The sequence below is a fragment of the Muscardinus avellanarius genome (genome assembly GCF_963383645.1).
Source record: "Muscardinus avellanarius genome assembly, chromosome: 4".
Classification (NCBI taxonomy): Eukaryota; Metazoa; Chordata; class Mammalia; order Rodentia; family Gliridae; genus Muscardinus; species Muscardinus avellanarius.
In genome coordinates this window covers 44,996,892-45,015,141 of record NC_137789.1, presented here as the reverse complement: position 1 = coordinate 45,015,141, position 18,250 = coordinate 44,996,892, and the positions used below count along the sequence as shown (strand labels likewise).

Genomic DNA, 18,250 nt, shown 5'->3' with positions numbered 1-18,250 from the left:
CGAGTCTGAGGATGGAACCCAGGGGTATTCAACCTCCAAGCTAAACCCCCTACCCTATTTTTTATTTTTTTATTTTTTATTTTTTGGTGGTACTGGGGTTCCTGGAAACCTTCCACCTCCGGGCTACACTCCCAGACCTATTTTTATACTATTTTTTAAAATTTGGAAACAGCGTCTCTTAAGCCAGAAAGGCTGGCTTCAAACCAGCACAGTATTCCTTGTCTCCGCCTCCCAAGTGCGGGGATTACAAGCGTGAGCCACCAAGCCTGGCTTTATTCTTTCTTTCTTTCTTTCTTTCTCTTATTTTTATTATTATTATTATTATTTTGGTGGTACTGGGGTGGAACCCAGAGGCCTTCTACCTCCAGGCTATACTTCCAGACCTATTTTATTACTTTATTTGGAAACAGGGTCTCACTAAGTTGCTGAGAGCCTCACTAAGTAGCTGAGGCTGGCTTCGAACCTGTGCGATCCTCCTGTCTCAGCCTCCCAAGCGCGGGGATTACAAGCATGCGCCACCACGCCCGGCTCTTTATTTTTGAAACAGGGTCTCACTAAGTAATGGAAGGCCTCACTATATAGCTGAGGGTGTCCGCAAACCGCGATCCTCTGGTTTTAGCCTCCCATGATTTCAAGCATGCGCCACCCTGCCTGGCTTATGATGTTTGTATTTATAGGGTCGTAGGGCTTTAGAAGACTTGTTATCATGGAGTCTCCTTTTCTTTCTCGGGTTTTTTTTTGGCAGGGGGTTACTGAAGATTAATTCCAGGGGTGTTCTTTTCCTAATTGGTTTATCCTATATAAATATATGTCTGTGTGTTTTACTTTTCTAGGGATTGAACCCAGGAGTGTTCACCCCTGAGATATACCCTCAGCCCTATTTTATTTTATTTTTATTATTATTATTATTTTGGTGGTACTGGGGGTGGAACCCAGGGCTTTCTACCTCCAGGCTATACTCCCAGAACCATTTTATATTTTATTTGGAAACAGGGTCTTACTAAGTTGCTGAGAGCCTCACTAAGTAGCTGAGGCTGGCTTCGAACCTGCGCGATCCTCGAACCTGCGTGATCCTCCTGTCTCAGCCTCCCAAGCGCAGGGATTACAAGCGTGCACCACCACGCCTGGCTTATTTTTTATTTTTGAAGCAGTGCCTCACTAGGTTGCCAAGACTGGCCACAAACCTGTGATCCTCCTGTCTCAGCCTCCCAGATACTAGGAGTAAAAATGTCTTTTTTTTTTTTTTTTTTTTTTTTTTGTACTGCGGATAGAACCCAAGGGCATTCTACCTCTGAGCTATATCCCCAGCCCTATTTTTTATTTTTTATTTTGAAACAGGGTCTCACTGAGTTGCAAAGGGCCTCAGTAAATAGCTGAGGCTGTCCGCGAACTGCGATCCTCCTGTCTCAGCCTCCCAAATGCTGGGAATACAAGCGTGCACCACCCTGTCCCGCTTCCTTTTTTTTTTTTTTGATACTGGGGTCTGACCCCAGAGGCATTTTACCTCTAGGCTATACCCCTGGGCTGATTTTCCTTTGGAAACGGGGGGTGTCACTAGGTTACTGAGAACCTTGCCAAGTTGCCAAGGCTGGCTTTGAACCTGTTATCCTCCTGTCTCAGTCTCCCAAGTACTGGGATTATAAACTATGCTACATGCCAGGCTCCAAGCATCTCTTCTAAAATGAGGTCTTTTTTCCGTTTTGTTGTGTTAACTTGTACCTCTGTCTTTTCTTCTTGGTTATAATCCAGGGTGTAATTTACTTGTTTTGTTTGTATGAGATTCTTTCACAGGGCCCTTCATCATAATGCTATATGCCTGCAAGTAGTATTTGTTAGGTTGGTTGCTTCTTTCTTCTTAGGATTAGATTCACTGGGACTGGTAGTTCTGCAACTTAATGTGAGACTCTGTTTCAAGATAAAAAATGCTGGGCATGTAACTCAGGTAGAATGTCCCTGGCCTCAACTCTTAGTACTGAACACACACACGTCTACAAAATGAAGTCAAAACTAAGGTTTCGGATTCTCTTACTTTCCTCTGTCCATCCCTCCCTCCTTCCCTTGTGTGTGGTCAGGGATGGACTACTAGGGGTGGAACCCAGGGCCTCACACGTGCGGGCAAATACGCTGGCATTGAGCTACTTCCCTAGCCCTTGAACTCAAGTAAGGGTAATATATCACTTCTTTTGTCCTTACAAAAAATTCAGTTTTTGAGGCCGGGCGTGGTGGCACACGCTTGTAATCCCCGCGCTTGGGAGGCGGAGACAGGAGGATCGCGCAGGTTCGAAGCCAGCCGCGCGCGCTGGCTTAGGAGACCCTGTTTCTAAATAAAAATATAAAAATAGGTCTGGGAGTGTAGCCCAGAGGTAGAAGGGCTTCCAGGAACCCCAGTACCACCAAAAAAAAAAAAAAAAAAAAAATTCAGTTTTTGGAACAGAACTGGACTTTTCTCTGGCCTTATTTTATCTGTTTGCTACTCCTTGTTCTTACCATATTTTAATATGTCTTGCAACATAGCAATTGAGTTATACTATAAACAATGTAGCAATGTAGCTTCAAGGTAGATCACTTACTTAGCATTTGTGAGGCCCTTAGTTCAATTCTTAGTGTAAAAGAAAAAGAAAAAAGCCCAAACCACTAAAGAGGGATGTAACAGCCTTGTCTTCTGAGGGTTCTAAGCGTTGGATTTAAGATAGAAGGGTTTTTTTCTCTTTTTTTCCCCAGTACTGGGAATTGCATGCAAGTGTATTCTACTTTTGAGCTATACCCCCAGCCCTAGTTTTATTCTTTATTTTGAAAGCGGTTCTCACTAAGTTGTGAAGGGCCTCATGAAATAGCTGAGGCAGGCTGCAAATCTGCAATCCTGTTTCAGCCTCCCGAGTACTGGGATTACAAGCGTGCCCCACCATGGCCAGCTGAAATAGAAATTTGAGTTGCCATATCCATATGCTAGATTAATCTTATTTTTTCTAGAACCAGTGCATTTGTTATTTTATGTTTATGATTCTCTTAGATACATACTGAATTCGTAAATGTTATTCCCAAGTGAAAGCTGGGTGTTCCAAAATCAAATGTCCATTTTCAGGCAGCCTGGAAAGAACTTTTCTGTTCAGTAGGTATGAACAAGCTTTGTATAATTTCTGTCTCTGAATCATACCTTTAGTGAATGCATTAAATCCTTGCCCCACTTTACCTAAGGTGACAGTGAAGGAAGCGTTCCTCCCGATCAGGTGTCGCCCTCGTGGCTCAGCTGAGTCTCTAACCTCCGATAGTTGTAGCGTTTTGCTCAATAGTAGCTGAGTGTTAGTTTTGTTCCCACCGGGCCTCGCTGGCCCCTTCCTCTTTCCCGCTTGGGGTTTCTGTTTGTAAAGCTGGCTCAGCCTGTTAGTGCTGTTGTGGCTGCCTCCAGGGCAGGGTGAGTAAGTTGTGGGATGAGCCATAAATCAGGACGCACAGACTCATCTTTCCTTCCCTCAAGATCAGACGTGCAGCAAGAAATTCAGTGTGGCACCATATATAAGTTGATAGGGGATTGAATGAGGACTGAAGCCTTATTTCAAAAATAATACCCCCCTTGCTGGGCGTGGTGGCACACGCTTGTAATCCCCGTGCTTGGGAGGCGGAGACAGGAAGATCACACAGGTTCAAAGCCAGCCTTGCTGGCTACCCTGTTTCCAAATAAAAATGTAAATAAGTAGGTCTGAGAGTGTATCCCAGAGGTAAAAAATGTTTCCATCCCCAGTACCACCAAAAAAAAAATCCAAAAAACAAAAAAACCCTTTATTTGTTTGATTCTGATAAAGATTATGGATTGTGTGTGTGTATGTGTGCGTGCGTGTGTGTATGTGCGTGCGTGTGTGTGTATGTGTATTGTGTGCGTGTATGTGTATGTGTGTGTGCATGTGTATGTATGTGTGTGTATGTGTGTGTGCATGTGCGCATGTGTGTGTGTGTGTGTGTGTGTGTGTGTGTGGGGTTTGGGCATGCAGCAGGTTGGGTGACTTTCACAAGCTCTTAGCAGCTTAATGCTGCTGATCTTTTCTGTGTATCATGGCTTAAAGGAAAACATGTTGGTACGTGTCATGTAGAACCCAGTTAGCCAAATGCCAACAATGTATTCTTAATTAAAAAGGAGAATTCAGTGAACAGATTCTTCAGCTACAAATCTATTTCAACACAGACAGGAGACTATGTTTTTGCTTTTGATCGCTATCTCCTTTGCTTGGCTTTTATCTATAAGTCTCAAACGTTTCTCACAAAGCATTGCTCAAAACAAATTAAGCAAACCTGCTTAGCTGAGTGCAGGGAACTATGTATACATAGTCAAATCAGCTGTATTGTGATTTTAGTTCCATTACCTGCTAGCTGGGTGACTGAGTCATAGAATATCTCTAAATTCTTGTTTCTTCATTGTCTTGATTTTATTTTTATCTACCAGGTGGGGTTATTGAGAAATCTGGAAGAAGGGGATGGTGGTGGGCACAAGATGGTATTTAATAAGTACCTTCATTTATGGCAGCATCTTAGAGCTCTGGGGCTGTGGTAGTGGAAAGAGCTTGGACGAAGGTAAGGCCTTGTGCTCTGGAAATGTATACTACAGTTGAGAAGGGCCCTTTATTGCAGGGATGGTATCTTATAGACTATTCAGTCAGGGGTTGTGGCGCAGAGCACTTGGGAAAGCTTCGGTGCCATGTGGCAGTGACTCAGTGCCTCAGTTCCCATAGTGGCTGATGCTGCCCTCTGGGGGTGCTGGGGTGAAATGCAGATAACGTGGAAGAACATATGCCGGTCCCGTCTGTTTCTGTTTATTGACTTGAAGAAGGTAGATTTCCTTGGCCAGAGCGGTAGATACAGAGTAATTTTTTTCTGAAAAGAGGAAGTTAGCCAAATAAGTTTGGGAAGTTCTGGCATAGGATTTAAAGTGCATTATAGGAAAGGTATTTAAGCAAAGGTGGGGATGTTGGCTACCTCTTCTCTTTTATGGAAGAGACAAAACAGTCATTTGAATGGAATATCCTTTTAGATTCCTTATTTCTACAAACCTGGACTTATTCTCAGTGTTCTGCTGGGGTGGAAAGTTACAACATATACATTCCTCTGGCAGTCTCTGCTTGGCCATCTTTTGGGAAAACTTTATTTCAGTTCCTCTAGGTTGGAGGTCATCAAGCATTTTCTGTAAAGGGCTAGAGGTAGTCGACAGTTTGCAGTCTGTGGACCGCATACAGGTTCTGCCTCTGTTGCATATTCTTTTATTTTACTTTTTATTTTATTTCATTACATTCCTTAAAAAGGTACAATCCGCCGGGCGTGTTGGCCCTTGCTTAGAATCCCAGCATTTGGGAGGCTGAATCAGGAGGATCGCGCAGGTTTGAAGCCAGCGTCAGCTACTTATGCCCTTTGCAACTCAGTGAGACCTTGTTTCAAAATAAATAATAAGGCTGGGGGTGTTGCTCGGAGTTAGAATGCTCCTGAGTTCCATCCCCAGTACCACACACACACACACACAAAAAAGTACAATCCATTCTTTGTTGGATTGTACTAAACCATGGCAAGAGTGGTCTCCTGTTGTAGATGGGTACTTTCGGGTCCCCAAGGGGTACATGTGTCTTCTGCTCAGATTTTCTACATCCTCCCCCCCCCCCTTTTTTTTTTTTTTTTGATGGTGGTGGTACCGGGCTATTCTAATTCTACCTCTGGGCCATTCTCCCAGACCTATTTTATATTTTATTTGGAAACAGGGTCTCACTAAGTAAGTGGCTTTGAACCTGTCTTTCTTCCTGTCTCAGCCTCCCAAGCCCGGGAATTACTAGCGTGCACCACCACGCCTGGCCTCCCCATTTTGAAGCAGCATCAGGCTAGACCTTAGATGGTGTTTCCTTGATCACTTTTTACCAAACTCTGATAAAAGAGAGCTCCTCAGGTGGTAAGGGGTGAAGTTTGAGCTGTTGGCAATAATTAGCTTACTCCAGCGCTCTCACCCAGGTGATTCTGTGCCCAATGGAGACAGTTTCAGTTGTCAGAGCTGGCATGTATGTGGGGAAGAAGCCAGCATGCCACTAGAAATCCTACAGTACATAGAAAGTCTCTGCCTCCATCAAAGAACTGTTGGCCTGTATATAGGAAAAGAGCCAAGGCTGAGAAACGCAGCTGATATAGCAGGGTTAGTATCCATTTTAGGCCTGCACAGGGCTGAAGCATTGTTAGAATTGTATGATTCCAGGCAGTGGATTGTTCATCTATATAATGGCTGGCCATCACTCGTCTTTCTTAGATATTTTGTAAGGTTCCCCAGAATCTTTCCTACCACCCCAGAACATTTGGGATACTGGCCAAAGCGTCTTCATCTTTTGACTGAATTTTCCCATCCTGTCTTCATATTCTTTAATAATGGCACTGGATTCATATTGTTAGTATCTTTTGCAGATAATCAATGACCCTGGTTGGTAGTAATTGGTGTGTAGCCTGAACATCTGAGATTCATTTTCTTTTTTTGTATGTGTGTGTGGTTGTGGCTATGGAGATGAAGCTTGGGGGCATTCTACCTCTGGGCTCCCCCCGCAACCCCCAGGCCAGCCCTACTTTATTTTTCTTTATTTTTAATTTTTGGAAGCAGGGTTTCACTGAGTTGCAGAGGGCCTTGCTAAGTTCTTGAGGCTGCCGCAAACCTGTGGTCCTCCTGTCTCAGCCTCCTAAGTACTGGGATTACGGGTGTGTGCCCCCATACCCAGCTCTGAGATTGATTTAGTAATCCTTCAGTGGGTGGTATATATATTTCCCCAGTAGCTAGTGCTGAAGGCAGGGGGCAGGAGTAGGGGATGATGTGGACAGGAGCTACAGTTTTATCTTGATGATTATCCTATGAGTTTACACAGAGCATGGTGAGTTTACATTTTTCCTTCCTTCTTTCCTTCCTTCTTTTTTTGCTACTGGGGATTGAACGCTGGCGCAATCTACCTCTGAGCTATACCCCTAGCCCTTTATTTTTATTATTATTTTGAAACAGGGTCTCTCTAAGTTGGTGAGGCTGGCCTTGAATCCTTGATCTTCTCAGCCTCCCAAGAACCAGGAGTACAGGTTGTGCCACCATACCTTGCTGAGTTTGTTTTTCTGTCACAAATCCCCTCAAAAAGTCTGCACTTTGAGCCAACTGTGGTGGTGCATGCTTGTAATCCCAGTACTTGGGAGACTGAGACAGGAGGATCTCAGGTTCCATGACAACTTAAAAAGTAGTGAGACTCTCATCAACCTGTGAGACCCTGTTTCCAAATAAAATGGGCTAGGGGTGTGGTTTGAAGGTAGAATGCCCCTGGGTCCCATCCCCAGGACCAAAAAAAAAAAAAAAAAAAAAGGTGTGGACTTTGCCTGGCATGGTGGCACACACTTGTGATCCCAGTGCTTGGAAGGCTGGACCAGGAGGATGGCAGATTTGAGAATAGCCTCAGCAGTTGATGAGAGACTCATCAACCTAAGGAGACTCTGTTTGAAAATAAAAGTAAAATGGATCTGGCAATATATCTTGGAGTTAGAATATCTCTGTGTTCATCTGGGCTTGATGGCACATACTTGTAATCTTAGCACTTTCAGCTGAGGCAGGAAGATACATCTGGGTTTGTGGTCAGCCTCAGCTACTTAAGCCCTTGTAATTTAGACCCTGTTTCAAAATAAAGAATAAAAAATAGGGCTGGGGGCATATCTCAGAGGTGGGATGTCCCGTTTTTCAATCCCCAGCACCACATACACACACACACACCAGTTCAATCCCTAGTACCACACACAAAAAAAGTCAGAACTCTAGGGTTATAGAAGTGGTCACTAGCTGGGCATGGGGTTTGCACACTATGAAGGCTGAGAGAAGAGGATCACAGTTTCAACGACAACTTCAACAAATAGACTCTCATTAATCTAAAGAGATTTTGTTTCAACATAATAATAATAATTAAAAAAAATAGGGCTGAAGGTGTAGCTTGGAGTTGAATGCACCTGAGTTCAATCCCCTAGTGCCACACACACACAAAAAAAATAATAATAATTACTGAGTGTTCTAGGAAGAAGGCGGAGGACATCTTTTGTTAAATACCTGCTTTGTGCTCTAGGCTCCTTTTATCTCATTTAATCTTCACAAAAAGCCCAGGGAGGTGAAAATTATCATAGCTTTAGCTTTATAAATGAGCTAAGGTTCAGATGGGTTGGGTCATTTGACAGGAACATATGGTGCTTTTCTACATGCGGTGTATTTAACTGCGGAGATGGAGCCAGCTGAGGGACAACACAAAAATGCGTTTGCCTACCACTGCTGGAAATCAGTGTTCCTTCCTCAGAAAGGAAGGAGGAAGCTAAAGGGTAAGATGGAAAGTGATTTTAAATTGCAAATGGAAAAGGGCTCATCAAATTAACTCTTAGGTGATTGGCTGTACTTCTTGGGAAGAATCCTAGGGGAGGGTTCTCTGAATATCATTGTTTCCTCTGAGTTTGCGGTACATAGTAGATAAAGCTATTTTCTTCATATCTTTTATCATTTTAAAATTTTATTATAAATGCCAGTTAGAAAGCTGTATAAAAATAGGAGCTAGGTGTGGTGCCGCATGCTTGTAACCGTAGTACATGGGAGGCTGCAACTGCAGGATCACAGGTTCGGCCAACCTCAGCTAATTACAAGGTCATCAGTAATAGAAAGTGTCCTTTTCAAACATTAGGCAAAAAAAAGTCAGTGAGTATCTTGTGGTCTTGACAGAAGTAAGCCTGACTTTAAGAAAGCACGGTCAATACTTTGTATGTGCTGCAAAAATAGGTAAGAGAAAGGATTCTATTGAACTTTGTTGCATACTTTATCATTGAAAACGAAAAGTGTGCGTATCAGTATTGATGCATTTACTATCACCCAAATAAACATAACTTTCACTACTGATGATACCCTAGGCAGGATTGAGAGGGCACTTGGCAACTGCAGGGGCATCGATCAAGTCCTGCCTGGTGGGGAGGAGGCATCAGGAGATTTCTAAGAAATTTTACCTGGCTTTTGGGCTCTGCGTGAGTTCAATTTGGGGTTAGCTGCAATCTCATTTTACTTCACCAAAAATGCTTCCTTAACTGAATCTCACAGTTCTAAACTTGGAGAAGAATAGTTCAGTCTCTCGATATGGAGCCTCTCAAGTTGAAGATATGGGGAATATAATTTTAGCAATGATTTCAGAGCCTTACAGTAAGTATCACTGGTGTAATACTGCAGTCCTGGAATTAATTTGGTCATGCCACATTTCCCTCAACAATGCTTCTGACTTTCTTCCCACAGTTTGGTCTCTCTCATAGCCAAGTTGATGACCTGTTTCTTCTCAATTTTAGATCACAGGTTTTCAGATCCAGAGAGAGTGAACTATAAATTTGAAAGTGGCACTTGGTAAGTAGTTGACTTATTTGAGGGTTTTTCTTTTTCCATCTGTTCTTAGTCATATTGTGATATTTAACTCTTTACATTTTTAGTAACTTTATAAAACTTACTTTTGGGTATTGTTACTTAATGTTAAGTGATTTATTAAAGTTACCTTGTATGTTGGGATTAAAGTTTAATAAAGTAATAGCATCTGCAGTCTCTTGATGTCCTCAGGTATATCTTTTGTTTCTATCTGTAATTCTTACTTTAGTCTCTTCAAATCTAGCCGTTCATTCACTTGGAAAACTTTCAAGGGAACTATCATAGGGTTTAAGAGTTCACAATTTTTACTGAGATTAATTTAAGCATATCTTGTTAGCTTCTACTTTAAAGCAGAGGAACTAACTAGGGAGGAGTATGATGTATTGTCTTATAGGGAGATGTGGGTACTATTGTGAATCAGTGTAGTAAGTTGTATGAGATTGTCCTTTGCCTGACATGAACAGGAGCTTTGGGGAGCTTTGACCATGAGAGATTTGGAAGCCTCGTCAGTTGTGGAGAAAGTAACTCATTAGCAAAATATCCTAGGATTACTGAAAATATGAATGTGAGAAGGACAGAACATCAAAAGGTGTTAAAATGACTAATAGGTGATTTGCAAATGACTCATTAAGGTGTGGGGACTCCCAAGTGTTTCCATAAACACAGCATGATGACTCTCTGGTTTTGATAGGGTAGATATTTTAATGGAAGGCTTCTGACCGCGCACACACATTCCTCTTGTGGGTTAATTGCCAGCTCTGCTGTGATCCTAAATTTTGCTGCCAAACTGGATCTTACTCCCACCTGTGTACTAAATGCATTGAGAATGAATTTAAATCAGTCCTTAGTTCTAGGTGAGGCTGTGAGAGCTGTGTGTTCATGATAGACAGACAGCTGTTAGATGGGTATTTTGCTAGAGGAGCTAATGTATTAGACCACATAAGCATTCATCTTTCTATACTGAGCCATCTGAAGAGTTCTTACAAACTGGTGGAGGTGGCATATGCCTGCAAACCTAACACCTGGGAGATTGAGACAGAAGGGTCTCAGGTTGGTGGTTAGCTTCAGCATCTTAGTAAGACCCTGTTTCAAAATAAAAAATAAAATACGACTGAATTTGTAGCTCAGGAGTAAAATGCCCCTGGGTTCAATTCCCAGTAACACACACACACACACACACACACACACACACACACACACACACCATACTACTTTTAACTATACCCAAATAAAATTTTTTCTTTTTTCTGTACTGGATATGGAACTCAGGGGCATTCTACAGTCCTATTTTATTATTATTATTATTAATTAATTTTTTTTGTGGTACTGGGGTTCCTGGAAACCCTTCAACCTCCAGGCTACACTCCCAGACCTATTTTACATTTTTATTTGAAAACAGACTCTCTTAGGCCAGCGTGGCTGGCTTCAAACCTGCGTGATCCTCCTGTCTCCGCCTCCCAGACGCAGGGATTACAAGCGTGCGCCACCACGCCTGGCCATTATTATTTATTTACTTTTTATTATTATTATTATTATTTTTTGGGTGGTACTGGGGGTGGAACCCAGAGGCTTTCTACCTCCAGGCTATACTCCCAGACCCATTTTATATTTTATTTGGGTCTCACTAAGTTGCTGAGAGCCTCACTAAGTAGCTGAGGCTGGCTTTGAACCTGTGCGATCCTCCTGTCTCAGCCTCCCAAGCGCGGGGATTACAAACGTGTGTCACCACGCCCGGCTTATTATTTATTTTTTTTTTATTTTTATTTATTTATTTATTTATTTATTTATTATTATTATTTTTTTGGTGGTACTGGGGGTGGAACCCAGAGGCTTTCTACCTTCGGGCTCTACTCCCAGACCTTTTTTTATATTTTATTTGGAAACAGGGTCTCACTAAGTTGCTGAGAGCCTCACTCAGTAGCTGAGGCTGGCTTCGAACCCGTGCGATCCTCCTGTCTCAGCCTCCCAAGCGCGGGGATTACAAGCATGCGCCACCACGCCCAGCTTTATTATTTTTGAAACAGGGTTTTACTGAGTTGCCTCACTAAGTAGCTGAGATTGTCCACTAACCACGATCCTCCTGTTTCAGCCTCCCAAATGCTGGGCTTACAAGCATGTGCCACCACACCTGGCCCCAGATAATTTTTAAGACTATAAAGAGCCGGGCATGGTGGCGCACGTTTGTAATTCCTGCGCTTGGGAGGCAGAGACAGGAGGATTGCGCAGGTTCGAAGCCAGCTGCTCGTGCTGGCGTAGGAGACCCTGTTTTCAAATTTTAAAAAAATGTAAAAATAGGTCTGGGCGTCTAGCCTGGAGGTAGAAGGGCTTCCCAGAACCCTAGTACCACCAAAAAAAAAAAAAAAGACTATAAAGAAAATCAGTACTAGGTGTGGTGGTACACACTTATAATCCCAGTATTTGAGAGGCCGAGACAGGAGGATCACAGGTTCACAGCCAGCCTCAGCTACTTAGTGAGGCCCTCCACTCCACAACACATCAGACTCTGTTTAAAAACAAAAAAGCAAACAAACAAACAAAAAAAACAGGATTGAGAGTATAGCTTGAAGGTAGTATGTCCCTGGGTTCAATCCCAGTACCATTAGAAGGAAAAAAGAAAAAGAAAACCAGGCAGTATTACAAATCTATTTGATAAAAAAGCAAGACCTCATGTGAAATTAGGCAGATTGCCTTGTAGGAAGTAATAGGTGTCAGACATACAATCATTGGCTATGCAACCTGAAGTTTTGCTCTATCCACAGCAGCAAAATGGAACTCATCGATGATAACACTGTAGTCAGGACACGGGGTTTACCATGGCAGTCTTCGGATCAAGATATCGCAAGATTCTTCAAAGGACTCAATATTGCCAAGTTGGTTCCCTTTTACCTCGTTCACTAAACAGTTCCCATGGGATAGTGGGTTTCTTCTTATTTTCTCCTCACTATTTGTTTTTTCCTACCTGCTGTCTTATTGTTTTTCAAAGGGGAGGTGCAGCACTTTGTCTGAATGCTCAGGGTCGCAGGAATGGAGAAGCTCTAGTTAGGTTTGTGAGTGAGGAGCACAGAGATCTAGCACTGCAGAGGCACAGACACCACATGGGGTCCCGGTACATTGAGGTATGTGTCCTCACACCCGAGGCCCTCGAGTTCCTCAGGGAGTGTAAGCAGGCCGGTGGCTTGGCAGCTGTGTGATTTAACTTCTCTTTCTTTTATTAGGTTTACAAAGCAACAGGCGAAGATTTTCTTAAAATTGCTGGTGGTGAGTGCTTTTATATAATATGGTATTAGTTATAACAACTGGAAAGCTTAGCTGGGTGTGTGGTACATGCCTGCCTGAATTCCCAGTACTTGGGATACCGACTGATGGACCGCAGGTTCAAGGCCAGCATCAGCAACTTAATGTGATTCTGTTTCAAAGTAAAAATATAAAAAGGGCTGAGGATGTAGCTCAGTAGTAGAGTGCCCCTAGATTCAGTTCTCAGTATCGCATGCACATACACAATCTAAAAGTTTTCATATACATTAAGACTAGGCAAATTAAGGTTATGAATAGTTTTTATTCCCCAGTGAAATATGAGAATTGATTTTATTTTTAAATAGAAAGATGACACTCTGAGCTGGGCATGGTGGTGCATGCTTGTAATTCCGGTGCTTACAAGGCTGAGACAGGAGGATCGCACAGGTTCAGGGCCAGCCTCAGCTAATTAGTGAGGCTCTCAGCAACTTAGTGAGGCCCTGTTTCCAAATGAAGTATAAGATAGGTTTGGGGGTATAGCCCGGAGGTAGAAAGCTCGCTAAGTTGCTGAGCCTCACTCCGTAGCTGAGGCTGGCTTTGAACCTTTGCTACCCTCCTGTCTCAGCCTCCCAAGCGCGGGGATTAAAGTATAAGATAGGCCACCATGCCTGGCCTCAAGACCATGTTTCAAAGCAAAAAAATAAAAAGGGTTATCCAGCCGGGCGTGGTGGCGCAAGCTTGTAATCCTCGCGCTTGGGGGGCGGGGACAGGAGGATCGCGCAAGTTCGAAGCCAGCTGCGTTGGCTTAAGAGACTCTGTTTCCACATAAAAATATATAAAAAAAATAGGTGTCTGGGTGTGTAGCCTGGAGGTAGAAGGGTTTCCAGGAACCCCAGAACCACCTAAAACAAAAAAGGGTTACCCAGGCATGGGGGTATTGGGTTCGTGTTTATAATCCCAGTATTTGAGAGACCAAGACAGGAAGATCGTGCACAAAGGAAAAAAGTGGGAAAGCATAGGATTGTAGCTCAGGTAGAATGCCTCTGGAACGGCCCTGCGTATAGCTTCCAGTAACCTACACACAAAAAAGTGCTGTCCATAGGTGAAAGGATCATAAAAAGGTGGTTAAAGAGAAAGGTATGTTTGTGAAAGAGGAGTCTGAAAACTTTCACAGAGCTCGGGTGTAACACCTGGGGCTGTTACATAACTGTTTCTAGAATGCCTCTGAAGTACTCATCACTAGTGGCTAGTTATACTGTAGATTTCTAGTATTTTGGGATACATAGTATTTACAGTCATATGGTCAGAAATAGAATGGAATAGAGTTGGGCATTTTGGTGCCCTTCTGTAATCCCAGTAATTTGGAGGCTGAGACAAGAGGATCACAGGTTTGAACCAGCCTCAGCAATTTAGCGATATTCAAGTAACTAGTGAGACCTTGATTTTAAGCCAAAAATAGGGGGTATAGCTCAGAGGTAGAATGTCCCTGGGTTTAATCCCAAGTACCACAAAGAAAGAAGGAAATGAAAGAAAGGAAGGAAGGAAGGAAGGAAGGAAAGAAAAGAAGAGGAAGAGGAGGAAATAGATAACTGTCTTTTTATACTTTTTTTTTTTGTGTGTGTGTGGCACTGGGGATGGAACCCAGGGGCATTCTACCTCTGAGTTACACCCAGCCCTATTTTTTATTCTTTATTTTGAAACAGAGTTTCATTAAGTTGTGGAAGGCCTCACTAAGTAGCTGAGACTGTCTGTGAACTGCGATCTTCCTGTCTCAGCCTCCTAAATGCTGGGATTACAAGCGTGTGCCACCAGGCCCAGCTGTCTTTATCCAAGTCTCGAGTGATTTGTAACTTGCTCTATCTGTTTATCTATCTATCTATCTATCTATCTATCTATCATCTATTTATTTATTGTGATACTGGGAGTGGAACCCAAAGGCATTCGACCTCCAAGCTAAACCTCCATCTCTCCCCGCACTTGGGAGGTGGAGACAGGAGAATTGTGCAGGTTCGAAGCCAGCCATGCTGGCTTAAGAGACCCTGTTTCCAAATAAAAGGTAGAAGGGCTTCCAGGAACCTCAGTACCACCAAAATAAATAAATAAACCTCCATCCCTCCCCCCCCTTTTTGTGGTACTGGGGATGGAACCCTTCTACCTCCAGGCTACACTCCCAGACCTATTTTTTATATTTTATTTGGAAACTGGGTCTCTTAAGCCAGTGTGGCTAGCTTTGAACCTGCGTGATCCTCCTGTCTCTGCCTCCCAAGCGTGGGGATTAGAAGCATGCGCCAACACGCCCGGCCATCCCTATTTTTTATTTTTAATTTCAAACAGGGTCTCTCTACATTGCAAAGGGCCTCACTAAGTAGCTTAGGTTGGCCGTGAGCTGTGATCCTCCTGTCTCGGCCTCCCAAATGCAGGGATTACAAGCATGCGCCACCAGTCCTGGCTGGTTTTATCCAATTCTTGAGTGACCTGTAACTTTATTTATATTTATTTATTTATTTGTTTATTTATTGCAGTACAGGGAATGGAACCCAGGGTCATTCTATCTCCGATCTAAACCTCCAGCTCCATTTTTTATTCTTTAATTTGAAACAGGGTCTCACTAAGTTGCAAAAGGCCTAATATAGCTGGAGCTGGCTGTGAGCCGTGATCCTCCTATCTCAGCCTCCCAAATGCTAGGATTACAAGCATGCGCCACCATGCCTGGCAATTTGTAACTTTAGATACACACACACACACACACACACACACACACACACACACACACACACCCCAAAAAAAAAAAAAAATCAAAAGGTTTGTTTGATTTTTTTTTCCCTCCCTGTATATAATACATTTACTTTGTAAATTTCTATTATTAATATTTTATAACTTCCTTTAGTACCTTACAAACATCTGCCTACTTTGATTTCCTTATATGTTAATGCTACATAATATCATATGTACTATAATTTGTTTAAACATCCCTGTTGACATCTAAAGCTTATTTCCAGCTTTTCTCTTTAGGTATTTTGTAGTGAATATTTTTGTGTCTCTGTATATGCTGCTCACCAAAACAAAAATCTCAACATAGGTTAGCTGAATCAAAGAATTATATTATGAACTCTGTGTGTGTGTGTGTGTGTGTGTGTGTGTGTGTGTGTGTGTGTGTGGTGGTGGTGGTACTGGGGGTGGAACCCACTGGCTTTTCTACCTCTGGGCTATACTCCCAGACCTATTTTCTATTTTATTTGGAAACAGGGTCTCACTAAGTTGCTGAGAGCCTCACTAAGTAGCCAAGGCTGGCTTTGAACCTGTGCGATCCTCCTGTCTCAGCCTCCCAAGTCCTGGGATTACAAGTGTGTGCCACCCTGCCCAGCTCAGAATTTTGGATCTTTTAAAGGAGACATTTTCCATGTGTCCATTCATTCATTCATTCATTCATTCATTCATTCATTCAGTTATTTTTGCAGTACTGGGCATGGAACCCAGGGGCATTCTCTCTTTTTTCGTCTTTACTTGGAAACAGGGTCTCACTGAGTTTCAGAGGCCCTCACTAAGTAGCTGAGGCTGGCCATCTGTCTCAGCCTCCCAAATGCTGAGATTACAAGTGTGCAGGATCCCACAGCCTCATGTGTCATATTAGGCAATTTTCACTAAAATAGGGAGTTCATATCCCTGTATAAGAGAGCATTGTTGCATTTGTTCCAGTTGTTTAACTTGTGGTAACAGCAACCTGTTATTCCTACAAATTGTGCTATTTCTCTTCTTAAACTTCTTTACATAATCCTTAAGTCCTCAAAATTCAGGGCTTTTAGCTCCAAAGCAATGTTTTATATTGTTCTAGAATTCCAAAGCAGTATTTGATCTTGGTCGGGCATAAAATGCATTTGGAATTATTGTGTGCTCACCTTGACCCTGAGGGTCTACAGTAAATATAAGACCCAACGGGGTTGCAGAGCTGGGCGTGGTGGCGCACACTCGTAATCCCAGTACTTGGGAGGCTGAGACAGGAGGATCGCAGTTTGGAAGCCAACCACAGAAACTTAGTGAGTTCTTCTGCAACTTAGTGTGACCTGTTTCCAAATAAAAGAATAAAATAGATGTAGGAGTGTAGCTCAGAGGTAGAATGCCCCTGAGTTCCATCTTGCATTACCACCAATAAATAAATAACAAATAAATAAATAAATAAATAAATAAATAAATAAAAGAGGTTGGAGTGTATCTTGGAGGTAGGAAGCCCTGGGCCAATCCTCAGGGAGTCCAAAATTAACTAGCTTTGTCACTGTTGCCCGTCAGTTCTTTGCAAGTGGTAAATGTGATTTGGTACCAGTTGTATGAGTTTGAAACCTGTGCAGTTGAGTATTTGCTTTGTGGCAGTGCTGTACAAAGTGCTCTAGTTTGGCCAGAATCTTGATGAATTGTTGAACTGTGTACTATATATTTTCATTAACACTGTTATCTTTACTTGAGTATGTTTGAAACTTTGTTGATAAAAAGTAGTCTAATCCAGGGATGGTGGTGCATGCTTGTTTGTAGGTTTATAATCCAAGTACTTGGGCGGCTGAGACAGGAGGAACTGCATTCCCCGCCAGCCTCGGCTATTTAGGCCCTCTGCAACTTAGTGAGACCCTGTTTCAAAATAAAAAATAAAAACTTGGGCTGGGGATGTAGCTTAGAGGTAGAATTTCCCTGGATCTAATACTCAGCATCCCCCCCCCCAAAAAAAAAACAAAAAAAAACTGAGTTTCTTATTTGGGTGAAGGGACCGATTCTTAGAATCTTATCATTGTGATTTCAGTAGGAGTGTTGGTCTTAATGATGAATTCAAGACATTTGCAGGGATTTTATTGTTTTAATTTGTGTGTATGTTTGTGTGTGTGTGTGTGTGGTACTTGGGGTGGAACCCAGGGGCTTTTCTACCTCCGGGCCATATTCCCAGACCTATTTTATACTTTATTTGGAAACTGGGTCTCACTAAGTTGCTGAGAGCCTCACTAAGTAGCTGAGGCTGGCTTCAAACTTGTGTGCTCCTCCTTGTCTCAGCCTCCCAAGCACTGGGATTACAAGCATGCATTTCTACGCCCGGCTTTTGTTTTAATTTTGATAAAGTTTATTTCTTAATTCCCCATAATTTTCTTATACTTGTTTTCCCTAGGTACATCCAATGAGGTAGCCCAGTTTCTCTCCAAGGAAAATCAAGTCATTGTCCGCATGCGGGGGCTGCCTTTCACAGCCACGGCTGAAGAAGTGGTGGCCTTCTTTGGACAGCATTGCCCCATTACTGGGGGGAAGGAAGGCATCCTCTTTGTTACCTACCCAGATGGCAGGCCAACGGGGGATGCTTTTGTCCTCTTTGCTTGTGAGGAATATGCACAGAATGCATTGAGGAAGCATAAGGACTTGTTGGGCAAAAGGTACATTGAACTCTTCAGGAGCACAGCAGCGGAAGTTCAGCAGGTTGGTGTTTACAATTATGTTGAGAACTTTGCTTTATTCATAGTGATATGGAGAGAACTTGGAGAATATGGAAAGCATAAGTGCAGTAAAGTGGTCTGATTCTGCTGGGTGCGGTGATGCATACATGTAATCCTATCTACTCTGCAAGTAGCGGTAGGAGGACTG

General features: G+C 42.8%; 1 protein-coding gene across 4 annotated transcripts in view; it reads left to right on the top strand.

Annotated features, from left to right (window-relative positions):
- Nucleotides 1-18,250, top strand: part of ESRP1 (epithelial splicing regulatory protein 1) — a gene marked incomplete at both ends in the record, with an annotated part of 63,520 nt that overhangs the window by 19,211 nt on the left and 26,059 nt on the right. For 3 of the 4 annotated variants that reach the window (XM_080693722.1, XM_080693725.1, XM_080693723.1), the window contains 6 exons: nt 9,098-9,196; nt 9,337-9,391; nt 12,166-12,276; nt 12,390-12,522; nt 12,622-12,664; nt 17,784-18,085. In XM_080693722.1, the coding sequence (XP_080549848.1) occupies nt 9,098-9,196; nt 9,337-9,391; nt 12,166-12,276; nt 12,390-12,522; nt 12,622-12,664; nt 17,784-18,085 (743 nt within the window). The remainder of the gene's footprint in view (nt 1-9,097; nt 9,197-9,336; nt 9,392-12,165; nt 12,277-12,389; nt 12,523-12,621; nt 12,665-17,783; nt 18,086-18,250) is intronic. The other variant, XM_080693724.1, reaches the window with a different exon arrangement.